Source organism: Enhydra lutris, unplaced genomic scaffold (assembly GCF_002288905.1).
Source record: "Enhydra lutris kenyoni isolate GAN:26980312 unplaced genomic scaffold, ASM228890v2 scaffoldscaffold19, whole genome shotgun sequence".
Taxonomy (NCBI): Eukaryota; Metazoa; Chordata; class Mammalia; order Carnivora; family Mustelidae; genus Enhydra; species Enhydra lutris.
In genome coordinates, this window is record NW_019154103.1 from 15909293 (window position 1) to 15922541 (window position 13249).

General features: G+C 37.9%; 1 protein-coding gene across 3 annotated transcripts; it reads right to left on the reverse strand.

The window, feature by feature from the left end:
• Window positions 1–342: 342 nt before the first annotated feature.
• Window positions 343–12483, reverse strand: LOC111148382 (arrestin domain containing 3). Of its 3 annotated transcripts, none has more exons than XR_002640691.1 (8): window positions 11977–12483; window positions 7976–8057; window positions 5827–5974; window positions 4693–4795; window positions 4105–4361; window positions 3618–3780; window positions 3192–3384; window positions 343–781 (listed from the first exon to the last, which is right to left on the reverse strand). XR_002640691.1 is itself a non-coding variant. In XM_022504888.1 (8 exons), the coding sequence occupies exons 1-8, from the start codon at window positions 12254–12256 to the stop codon at window positions 725–727; spliced, it is 1245 nt and encodes a 414-aa protein (XP_022360596.1). In that variant the 5' UTR covers window positions 12257–12483; the 3' UTR covers window positions 343–724. The 3 variants fall into 3 exon arrangements, 2 of the variants coding, with proteins under 2 accessions (XP_022360596.1, XP_022360597.1); XM_022504888.1 differs by having other exon boundaries at window positions 3192–3346; XM_022504889.1 differs by lacking the exon at window positions 5827–5974 and having other exon boundaries at window positions 3192–3346; window positions 11977–12455.
• Window positions 12484–13249: the final 766 nt, after the last annotated feature.

The following is a 13249-nucleotide window of genomic DNA, read 5'->3' on the forward strand; positions in this document are numbered from 1 at the left end:
AGTCTCTTATTAGCTTCCTCCTCATCTCTTTTCCCACATATCTGTTGCGTATCTACTACAGTAGGCTGCAAAACATACAGCAAGAAGGATTGGCTTGAAGGCATTTGATGTTTGTAAATAAATCCACAATAGGATCCAAGCTGAAGAGGTGATACATGGTCAGCCTAGTAGGACATTTCTGAGCATGTGCATACGCAGGTAAAGTCCAGGCTATATTAAATTAAAAAAAAAAAGTCAGTGCGTTTTTTTTCATGTTAAAGTTTTTTCAAAGCTTTCTTTTGTTCCTTGTTGTGCTGACCGCAAACAAGTTTTTAAACAGTATCAAGAGTCTGGCATAAATGGAAAAAAAAAAAGCTGTAGTGACATCAGAACTGCACAATGTAAGCATTGAGCATGTGCAAATTTTCAAATCAAAAGAAGGAAACCATCCTTCTTTACAACGTGGTGTCTTGACACGTATGACCATAGGCTAAGAAGACTGCTCTTAAGTATGTGCCTGTTTTAAAGGAGAAAAGCTTAGATCTTCAAGCATGTTGGAGCAGTCCCAGAATGTTGCTGTAGGCTTCTAAAGCATGATCACTGGTTGTTTCATGTATTTGCCATTTTTCTGGGCAAAAGCAATTCCACTTCCTCTGAAAACGTGTCTCCAAGATACTTCTCTGTCCTCAGCTGGGAAGAGATACAGTTCGGAACCCACATCAACTTGATTTAACCAAGTGTTCCTTCAACGAGAGGGGCAGGATGGTCTATCATCTGCTGACTGATCAGGATTTGGATCAATCTAAAATGAAGAGTTAAAAAAAATTACAAAGTTATCTGATAAAGTCTAGTAAAAATGCAGCAATGACTAACATTCTAAGTACTACTGAGGAATTGAGTCAGAACATACACAGCATGTAGGGGAAGGGAGAAAAGGATACAAATATTATCTATAAAGTGCCTGATACTTAATTACAAAATTAATAAAAAAATTTTTTTTTAAAGATTTTATTTATTTATTTGACAGATAGAGATCACAAGTAGGCAGAGAGGCAGGCACAGAGAGAGGAGGAAGCAGGCTCCCTGCTGAGCAGAGAGCCCGATGCGGGGTTCGATCCCAAAACTCTGAGATCATGACCTGAGCCGAAGGCAGAAGCTTAACCCACTGAGCCACCCAGGTGCCCCCGAAATTAGTAAAATTTTTAAAGGTATGCCCATACGGTGTTTTATTCAGCAGTCAGTAGTACTTAAGACTCAAAATACGGAGTAGAGAACAATTTCATAGTAATGATCTCCCTTTTGTCCCTTTTCATCCTTTTACAAAAAAAGTCAACTCTTTTCTAGGCTTTGGGAAGAATGCAGTTGTGTGAACAGTGTTCTTGGTGGTTATCTGAAGTAATAACCTATGAATGTTAAACACTAGAGAAGGCCTAAGAAAACTGTGTATCAAGAAATAGCAGTGCTAAACCCAGAATGCTCTAGAGTCTGCCCACCTTCTCTATGACGAGAGACTTTAATATGCACATACATTTAAGCAAAATTAATATATTTCAGTTGATTCTCAGAGAATGAGCTCAGGAAGGCAACTGGTTGGCTTTAAAATATTTCTTTTACTAAACATCTTTTGGGTAAGACCCATTTTTATTTGCATTTAAATGTAGCATACATTTAGGTATGAACATTTAAGTTCTGTGAGTGCCTCACAGAACTTTAGGTAAAACATGTTTTTGAAGGAAAAAACCAAGTAACTTTTCTTTTAATGACTTAAGAGAAAAACACTTTAATGCAGTCTAGAACTTTTCCCCTTCTATGTGACTATTAACTGAATCACATTCTGAACCACTTTAGGATTTTAGAAATTTTTAATTCTCTTAATTATCTTTAGTTCACTTTAAAAGGTGGTAGTAGAATTTTGCCACAAATTGCTTTAAAGTGGATAACGGAGATTGTCTTTCTTTTAAAATGACTGTTGTAAAGGCAGGAAGTCTCAGATCAAATAAAAAATTACGGACTTAAGATAGAAACATCAGCATAAAAATGTAACATAAAATCTGTAGCAAGTGGGAGAACTTTTAGCACATAAGGACAAATTCTGTGAAACAGAACAGAGGGATAGTATGGCTAATTAAGAATTCACAAGAACAGGGGCGCCTGGGTGGCTCAGTGGTTTAAGCCGCTGCCTTCGGCTCAGGTCATGATCTCAGGGTCCTGGGATCGAGTCCCACATCGGGCTCTCTGCTCAGCAAGGAGCCTGCTTCCCTCCCTCTCTCTGCCTGCCTCTCTGTTTACTTGTGATCTCTCTCTGTCAAAGAAATAAATAAAATCTTTAAAAAAAAAAAATTCAAAAGAACAAATTCTAAATATCCTATAATCAACAAATAAAGTGATCTTCTATTAACCACATCTGGAGGAAAATGGACTCTTCCAGCAGATATTAAAGGGGGAAAAGCAACAATTTCTTGCAGAATGAAGCAATCCCACTTAGGTCTTATTTGGGAGTAATATTTCATTGTTAAATAGCTAATCTGTGATAACCAAAAGGGTAAGGCTAATTCTAGTGATTTACAAAATTACTTAGCATTATATTGGTATCAATGCCAACTTTAAAGCCCTGCACAACATATATTAAGATGTATTCTGAAGAACTTCAATCACCTTCCCAGGGAAGCCTTTCCTGATTTCCAGGGCCTAATGAACTACTCTTCAAATGAACTGTGTGCATTTCTATTGTTATGGAATATTTTGCTTCTAAATTTGTTCTTCGCATCAGTCTGAGCTTCTCGCAAGAAGAGCCATGTTTTATTCACGTAATGCTTAGTGGTCATCAACATGAGATGAATAAAATAATCAGTGTAGAAATGTTTGTAGAACCTGTTTTGCAAATATGTTATTTTCCCCTATGACTGGGAATGTTAAAATATGCAAGAATTAAATCGGAAAAGGATGATAAATAAGAGAAATTCTAGCTACTTTAGTTCATGCATGTAAAATGCCACTCCTATTGATGCTTTAAAATATGAATTATTCCTTTAACAGGCATTTTGTAAGCATGATATTAAATCATTATCCCTACTTCCCCAATAATGTAAGAATCCTACTTATATTTTTCTATTAATATAATGATAATCAAAATCTAACTGTATTTTTAAAAAAAGTCTGTAATGCTGTTTCCCAGGAGAGTCAGCCCATTTCAGACTTGAGCTAGTGCTTACCTCTGAATAAAGAGGTGGAGGCAAGAACCGAAACTCCTGGATATATGCAAACAGTGGTCCTTGAAGGGCTCTCTCAAAGTCATCACAAGCACTCACGGGTGCAAGATTATTCCGCCTTTGTTCCTCTGTTACCACTTCTGCATAGCTGGGTGGTGCTGAAGGAAAAAGATACACGCAATTCGAACACCACGTTCTTATGCATGTCAAAATACACAGAATAGTAGGTATTAAAAAGGAATGTCAAGATAAAAATAGTAATTGTTTTGTGATTAAAACTAGGGGGATATAGGTTTTAAATCTAATATTAGGGACACATCTACTTTCTACACATATAGACAAAAGTTTAATCATAAGATATTAAAGGCAAAATTATGTTCTTCAAAATAATAATAAGAGAATAGGCTTAAACATGCATTATCAAATTACCTTCAGGTCTTTCACGTAGAGATAAACCAAGCCAGTTCATATTCATGCTACACTGACTGCTTACACTTGAGGTTCTGCTACCAAATGGATGTAGAGGAATGGTACCAATGACAAGTGGCAAATTAAGAAATAAATCCATAGCTCCAGGAATATCCACATATACCTAAACATTGAAAGGAGATGGTAGGTTTAGTATTACAAGCATTATTTCTTTCTTTAAAAACTGATAACCCAACTTTAATGTTATCTTAGGCCTTCATTTACTTACATATACATAGAATATAAAAAAAAAGTTCCATCACTACGTGTAGTACTACATGTAGTAGTTTACATGTGAGGTAAAATTAGTAATTGTAATTCAAATTAAAGGTTTACATGTATTTGTATATATGATATATAGAATACAAAAACCAAATCCTAGAGTAAGATAATGACTTACTTACTATCATGACTTTAATACTAAACAAACCCTTAAATCTATACCTACCATTAGTGAATATTCCACACGAATTATGCTACAGTCGAGGATAGAAGGAGAAACTGGTGGAATTTTCAGCAACTTTCCATTCCATGTATCTGTCTTTCCAGATGATAAGGATTCCCCACGTAAATTAGCCACAAGCTGTTTTACTTCCTTCATTTTCCCTTTGGCATAGAAGGCCTGTGTTTGGTAAATGGCTGCCTTTGGCACTACCATTCGGGAAGAGCAGTTCTCAATCTCAGCAAATATCTGAATTGATTCACCTAGAGGGAAAAAATATGTATCTACTGTTAAACAAAAACAACCAAACCTCCAAAAATGTAGATTCTTAAGCCAAAGTCTGAAAGGTCAATGGACTACATGGATGAAAAACAGTCCCAAAAGTGGCAAGAAATTTGGAATTGTAAAAATGAACTACTCATGTTTAGTAGCTGTTTAAGAACAGATATTACATTCACATTTATGAAAGAAAATTGGGTTATTCTTACCAAGAATATCATATTATATGTGCATTTAGTAGAAATACTAAATACTTAATACACAAAAGCTGAGTAAAGAAGGATCGTTTTCTGTGGGAGTCCATCTCATACATACCTGGGGTATAGCCCTTCCTTTCGATTTTGGCACTTAAGGATATTGGGCCTGAGGTACAGAACCAGCAACAGAGAGTCTTTTCTTTTGTGCCTGCTTGGGGTGACTGTAAGAAATAAATTAGAGAAAAAGGTCAATGCACAAATTAAGACAGTATTACACAATGTTTTAAAATAAAACCCTAAATTTTTGGAGAATTAAAATTAAAAACAGTGTTGTTTTTTTTCCAGGTGTATTCAGATATACTTTTAAAAAAACTAGCCAATGGCTTCTGAATTATACAATTATTTTCATCTTTATATATATTCTCCATCCAATTAAAAAAGGGTAGAGAGCTTAACAACATACTCCATAAACACAGTTTTAGCTCATACTATTTACAAAGAAAGTAATTAAAAACAAACCAACCAACCAATCAAACAAACAAAAAAACCCTTTCCACATTCCACTTCAACTGCCTTAAAAAAAAAAAGGCAGCTTGGAAAGCAACTTGGTTACAATCCCAAATGTTAACATCTTTCTTTGAGAATATAAAAATTAGTTATGTGAAAAAAGGAAAACTCTCATTTTTAAGATTCTTATTTGCTTAAAGATGTTATCATTTGTTTAGACCAAATAAAGTTTTTAAAGTCAAATTTGAATATTGTGAAAAAATGCAATTAAAAAGGATTTCTTTTAAAATATGATTGATTTTTCATGAAAGTGACAATCTCCCCAACACTTGACAACTATCCCTATATTGGAATATGCAATGCAGTCCAAGGTTTAGATTATGATCTTTCAATGGTAAGTGATACTGTCTTATAATAATTGATACTACTGTTCCTTCTCCACTGAAATTATCCAGGGAACAAATCTATTTTTTGTTATTCTTTTAACTTCTGAGTGAGAATTATTTTGTACCATATGCTGTTTTTACTTTTAAAGTTTTCTTAAATTTTCTTAAAGTTATTATAATATCAGAAAATGTGAGCATATTCTTCACTAATTTGTGTGCTCTTGACTCTGTTTTTAAAAATAGTATTTATGGAATTTAAAATCACTCTTGTAAAAGTATAGAGACTGCATAGTTTAGGTGATTATTCTTTAGTATTTATATGCCAAAAACGAAGAATGAAGAATTCAGTCAGTTCTTACCAGTAATGAAGGAGTGTTGATATCTATATGCTCAAAGACTGTAAATTCCTTCTTTAATTTTACTGGTAGAAGCCAAGGCCTGTGCAATTCGGCTTTCACCCAATAGCGCACACTGCCATGTCGGCCTTCGAATGAGGTAGCAAGTGGTCTGTGCAGAATATAAATTCAATATATTAATTTTATACCTCTTTTTAAGAATTATACAGTTGGTCAGCATAGAAGTGTTACTATATTCCACTGCTTATATATCAATGAGGTAGCAAACAGAATTTTTTTTAATTTCTAAAGGGATAAGTCATTGGGGAAAAAAAATCTTCTGTTTTCCAAAAAACAATAGCTAACACTAAAGTATTATAGAAATTTTGCTTTAAAAAGCCAGAAGAATACAATCCCTTTAAACTAAGAAGAGGCTGCTTTTAACGCTGGTGGCAAAATTATGAAAGTCTGGAAATCAATTCTTGAAATCAAAAATTTAATTTAAAAACAAAGTTAAGAATGGTTTTAATATTTCTTTCTTTTTTTTTTTTTTTTAAAGATTTTATTTATTTATTTGACAGAGATCACAAGTAGGCAGAGAGGCAGGCGGGGGGAAGCAGGCTCCCTGCCAAGCAGAGAGCCCAATGTGGGGCTTGATCCCAGGACCCTGGGATCATGACCTAAGCCAAAGGCAGAGGCTTAACCCACTGAGCCACCCAGGCACCCCGGTTTTAATATTTCTATTGAGAAAGTTTATACACTGGCTTAGGAATTCTCTTTTTTTTTTTTATAATAAGATCTAGAGAGTATCTAGAAGAGTTGTTTTAATTTCAAAAATTTCACCTTTTACAAAATCTACTGAAAATCTAAAAAAGCTGTGTTTCCATTTCCTAGTTTTCTCACGTTCTAACTCTTTTGTGGCCATGTTTTCTAACTGTACAGGCTTAATAAGAGAAAGAACAATTCTGTTAATCTCTATCAAGGGCATCCAGAACTGGTTTTCACCTCTCCCAGATTTCATTAATTGTGGAAGGTTTTACTGCAGTGAGTTTAGTCTCTTTCATAATTTCACTAGCAAAATGCCCAGTGTTCAGTTATTTACAAGGTAAAGTGCTAGCTTAGATTAGCATGAAAAGTAGTGGGATTTTTAGATTTTTTTTTTTTTTTTTTTGCATTTTAGACTCTTACATTAACGTGTATAGCATGGAAAAATGAAATGTAGTATTTATGTAAGTCTTCCAGAGTCTATTTTAAGTGACTTTGGTTGATAAACTAGTCAGACCCAATATTAGCAATAAACTAGTCAGACCCAATATTAGCAATATATTCACAGACTTACAGTATTTCTCTTAAAGCAGATTAGGGCACTACGTTTAGAATGACGTTAAATAATATGGTAAATAGAATACTCTGAAAAATATCATTTATGAATTTATCCGCATAGTAACAATTCAAGTACTACAATTAACAGAGATACTAAGAAAATTTGGCGGGGAGGGAATAATCGCTTCGAAGATCTATTTTTACATCAAGAACAAACCACTTAACTTTTTCCTTACTATATTCCATGCCTTATATTCAATTATCTGATAGGTGTTTCCTTTTAAATCCAGGTCACAGAATCAGTTGTATGACTTTTATAATAGGTCTTTGCACAGAAGCTACTAAATTCATTATCAAAAGATCATCATAAAGTTAGATTATTCCTAATTATGTTTATCTTTTTACATTACTGCTGTGGGTTAATATGTTTATCTTTTTACATTACTGCTGTGGGTTAGCATTAGCAGAAAAGATAAAAGACTGGATTTTTACAAATTACTGAGTTGAGTTTTGTTAAGTTCTAAATTTCCACTAATGTCAACTGATGATAAAATAGAAAGTGCTTACATTCTGACTAGCACCTTCCAATTCACTCAGGGTACATGAAATACTATTTAAGTTTTAAATACCTCACAGATTTTGAGACAGAGTACGAAGAATTGAGCTTTGCTTTCTATAATTCTGCCAGGCTATATTAAAAAGCAGCTTCTTTTTCAGTGTATTGTTTTCCTCTAGCAAGATTCAGTGATGAAAAGGGTTTTTTTTAAAAACTAAAAATATTTAAATTTAGAATAATTTTAATTAAAAGAATGGAGGTTTATGAAAAATGCCTGTTACTCATAATACTTACGTCTGTGGAAGCTCGAAGCTGAATGCATATTCATGCCTTCCTGAATGAATAGTGTTGAAACCTTCTTCTGAATTATCATCATCTAAAACAAACAAAGAGAAAACAAAAGACTTTATATTAAACCTTTACACACTCTCCCTGGTGGCAGTACTCTAAAGGTACTCCTATAATAATTAATTAAGGCCACAAGCTTTGGAGTCTGAGAGATCTTAATTCTAACTTGTCACTTCCTCTGTGTGAGTTACTACAAATTCCAACTCTTCTGTGGCCTCATCTGTAAGATGGGGATAATCAATACTTATGCCCTTAAAGGCAGTTTTTTTTTTTAATGGTAAATGACCCAAACTGTAAAGCATTTGTGTCTAACATAGTAGATGCTCAACCAGAGTCAGAGCTCAAGTCTCTAAGAGGTTATCTTTATCTCCAATGGTTTACTTAAAAATTTATCATAAGACTATATATAGATTAAAATTTGTGCAAACCTTTAAAGTCTGTCAGTTTTGATGCAGATGACATGAATGTTACAACTTAAAACCATTAGAAAACTTCGTCAAATGCTTAAGTTAAAAAAAAAAGGAAGTGATATTTAAATGTCAGTTTCAGAGCTAAAAATAAAAATTCTTTATTGAACCTAAAATGTTCACACTAAGTTTGTCCTAGCAACAGCTAAAAATCTGCACATAAAAATATATCTTACGATTTAAAAGGTTCCTGCTTACTGGGAAACAACATTGTTCCACATCCTTGAAAAATGAACTCTAATTAGGCTGTTCCCAATTGCTAGGAGAATGACCTTTCATTTAAAAACCAATTTTCTTTAGGCCAAATATTTTTTAAATTTCTCCAAAACATATACATATTTAACGAAAATGTGGGAGGATTCTGAATTCTTAAATTGACTTTTAGTTTAGCTGAGTAGTGTAATTACATACACGTCTTTACTGATGTAGTCTTTCAGTGTAGAAGCCAGCATTAGCCATGAGTGTAGATGAAATTGGTATTACCATTTAACTTTCTTTCACCAAAGTATTGAAGGGACACAACGTGATGCTTCCGTTACATCAAAAGAGAAAAGGGGGAAAAAAGCGTGTTTCTGCGGGTACTTTTATTCAGAAACCATGATAATTCCTTTTTATCTCACTGTTTTTCCTCGCCCCCCTGTGCAAATCCTCTGAACGAATTTCAGCACCGAAAACCGGTGAGTTGGGGGCCATTTAAATTCGCTCCCCTCGAAGGCGCCCGAAGTTTGCCTCCCTCTCCTTTTCGTCCCTTCTCGCTTCCTTTTTGTGCCAGCTCAGCACTCTCATTGAGGCGAGCGGCGGCGGCCCCGCCGTGGTAAACAAGTGCCGGGCTGTCAATCAAGAACTAGACCGGAGCAGGAGAGGACCGGCCTAAACCGGCGCGAGCAGATCCCAGCCGGCCCGCCCGCGCGCGCCGCCGCCCGCGCGCTCCGCTATACATACGGCATACGTCGCGCGGCGCTCGCGCTCGCCTGCGCGCAGCCTAGCCTGCTGGACAGGGGGCGGGGCGATGGCACCGCGGCGCTTCCGCTTTACACGCCCCAGCCGGTGACCGGTTCGATCTGGCTCGGGCCACCCTGACACCTTTACAGTTGCGGAGAGAGAAACTGGGGCGTGGGGGAGGGAGGAAGGCCAGGGTGGCAGTGTCTCTGGGAAACAATGGGGAGAGGTCAGAGGATACTCGCTGAGGCCTCTCCACGAGCTTTCAGTGTCAGTATCACTTTTCCTTCTTCTGGCCCGCCTTTACGGTCTGTTCCCAGGTCAAATCAAGGTAGCCGGTCTGGTGAATACACAGGTCAGGAAACATGCTTTCTTTCAACTAAGAGGCAGTGAACGCCTCCAGAAGCCACCTGACTTCTTCCAGCCGAAAATCAGGAAAATGGGGTCCCGCTAACCCTGCGTACCCAAGTTCCTTCTGAATAGATTTGTCAGTTAAAGTTACGCCCAGGGGCCATTCGGCACCTGCGAGGCCAGCAGGAGCTTCTCCCCATCTACTCTGCGGAAACCCGAGATCGCTTCTTTTGGGGCGCCAAGCAGGAAGGTGAGGGGCGACAACATTCTGTGACAGGAGCCACGACGCCTCCAGAAGCTGCGGGAGGGACGCGGGTAGGGGCGGGGGCAGCCACTCTGGAGGGACCTTTACCGGCGCACGCCGGTTCCAAGCCTCGCCCCAACCGGCGCGAGCCCACTCTCCCCACCCGCCCGCGCCCAATCCAATCAGAGCCTGGCATCGCCTTAGCAACAGGCTAACAAACGCGGCTCCGCCTATCGCCGGGCGCCCGGGGCGGGGTCTCAGTTACCAGGCTAGTTTGAGAGGTCCCACTTTTTAAGTCATTGAAACTATTCCAGCTAAGAGCTTGTCCACGCTTTGCAGGGGTAGAGGGGTATCTTGTGGGGTCCGGGGTACATAGTTTTGTTTACGAAGAAATCCTGGAACAACTAATGAAATTGTGTTTGTCCCCGTAAGTCATTATTCTACTTTTACTCCATTGCAAGCCTCAACTCCCTCAAAACCTTTGTTTCTTATCCATTTTATAAAAAGCTGCAATGTTCAGAAAGGTTCAAAGACAAACTCGTGTCTGCTTTCCAAAAAATACCAAGGCTGTCATTCGGCATTTGCATCTTACCAGTGTTACTGCTTGTAAATACAAACTAAAAATTATTTCAGGATGCAGATTACCTATGTGTAACTGTGAAATCCCAACTGAAGAAGTAATTTCATTTTAATATTTTAAAAAAATGATTACATGCGGTAACTCAAAGCATCCTTCATTTCGACACTTGTCTTAGTTCCATTTGCACTTCCTCAGGGATGTGTATTTTTTTAATATAAAAGGTTAAAGACGTGCTGTACTTTCTGAAAAATCGTTAACATTTGAACTAAATACTGCATTAAAAAGGAGAAGCATAAAATTACATAACCAGTTTTAACATTATATTCTTCTTGGGCTAGGAATTAAGTCATCGCCACCACCTGACGCGTGTAACCAATCTGCTGAGAGCAGAACAAGCGCCCCTCCTCACCACCCCCCAGAACTGGTCCGAAACAGGATTGAACCGCTTCTAACAAAGGGTGGAAACTTAGAAAAACAAGCTTAGAGTCTCCTATATTTCCACAATGTAACCATTTAAACAATAGATTGGAAATCTCAGGACCTCTTCTCGCTTTGACAACCGTTTATCTCCCTTTTCCAACCAAAAATCAAATCCAATGTGCCGAATACTTTTCAATTCCATTTGACTGGCACGGGTTTCATTGAATGCACGTTCCAAAGTTAGGCATCATACTCGGAAAAGAAAATTATTGACCCGAAATGGTTTCTAAAACTGATTTGAAACCTATCATAATGATAGATACTGTCCTTTAAGATAGAGAATGCTTGATGTAAATTTATAAAAGGATCTGGAGAGAATAGGGAAAAAACACGTGGGGTGTTGATACCGTATGTCAAAATAAGCCACAGAAATCCTTTATCAAAGAACAATGATGAATTCCTTACACTATTTTGCGTGTCAATATTAAAAATGAAAAGCACCTACTAATCCACTTAAATGTTATTCCATTTCTTCACTGAAGCTTAGTTTTTAAAATCTACGGTTGCACACTGCAAGGAAAAAATCGAATACTGGACTGCAGATTTTAGCATTTCATTTGAAAACTTATTAATAAAATCACTGAATGGGATTTAAGTATAATTTACAAATAAGGTAGAAAGGTATTGCAAGTGCGTATGGAACAAACCAAGCCGGGTATAGAGGTAGTTGAATTAAGTGCAGTTTGCAGTCACTTTGCAGATGCCTGCATGCATTACGGTTTAAAACACGATGAATGTCAAGGAGAACCCAAATCTTCCAACTTTGCTAATCTTTAACTGCTATGTGTTATGCCAGGTGCTGAATTACATTAATTCAGAAAAACTGAAAAGGTACTTTCCCAAAGGAAAAAAGGTCTAATGACTTCTGAATAATATAAAAACTTACCTCTTTCGTGTCCAATTAAGATGTCTTTATGGTTGAAATATTCTACTTCTTCAGTGTAATTCTGTGTATAGGCAGTATTGGAGCCGGCGTTTCTTGATTCGGTCCAGCGTACTTTCGCATGTCCTCTTGCATGAATTTTAAGAGATTTCACTCTGATTTCCCCGGTAACTTCTAAATTCACCCTTCCTGAGACTGTATCCCCACTAGAATACACAGGGACATTGCTGTCATTAAGACAGTCAAAGCTTATTGTCAAACTCTTCACCTTTCCCAGCACCATGTTTATAACAAAATCTATAAAAATATAATGTAAGACAAAAAAGTCGAGATCACATATAAAACGTGATCTTCACCTAACACTGATCGATGTCTTTGCCGTGCAAAAAGCTTGCAGGCAAGATCAGTGATTCTTTACAAATAGTTCATTGAGATTTCTTAAAAAGTCAGGGCAGCAGAGAGGCTGCTGCTCCACGATCCTGCTAGTCTCAGTGGTCTCCTTACAAAGACGGGCGGCTGGAGGCTGCCAGCTCACTTTAAGAGCAGCTTTGTGAAAAACAACCCCACTGCGCATGCGCACGCCGCGGCTGCTGTCCGCCCTCTCTGCGCGTCCCCTCCCGCGCCTGGCTCGCTCCCTCGCTCGCTCGCGGGTACAGTAGGTGTACAGCTGAGGGAAGAAGACACTGGGGCTGTCGGGAGGCTGAACCTGACTTCTCTTCATTCTGGGCTCTTATTGGTAGGCAGGCTACCGTAAACCCTCGACGTGCTATCTGGAGCCCCTTCTTACCGAGCACACTCTAATAGAGAATGAAAGAGTGGGGGCACTGGGGGACAAGGGCTGGGTGGGAAGCTGTTTGCAAAGCCACGTAAGGATAAACTGCTGAGTGACCAACCCGAAGCGTGCGTTACCGGCACTGCAGGGTTTTGGCCACTGCTTGGATGGGAGGTGGAAGAAGTGGTGTATGAAGAGAGATGGGGGAAGGGGAGGAAGAAACCGGTTGGGCGAGCGACTGGTTGCTGAGCATGATCTAACGAATTAAAAAAAAAAAAAAGTAATAAAACCCAGACAAGAAATAATGTTCGTAGACAAGAGCATTCTTGGTTTGGATTTTTAAAAAGACCAGTGCGTTGTAGGCAGTGGGGAAATTAACTCAGCCGAGGCCAAAGGAACCTAAGAGAGGCCAAAGAGAATACCATAAGGGAGTAAGAAAGAGAAGCAACTGTAATTTAATCAATAGGTTTTTTTTTTTCTCCTCAACTGTTTTCTCTTCCATCT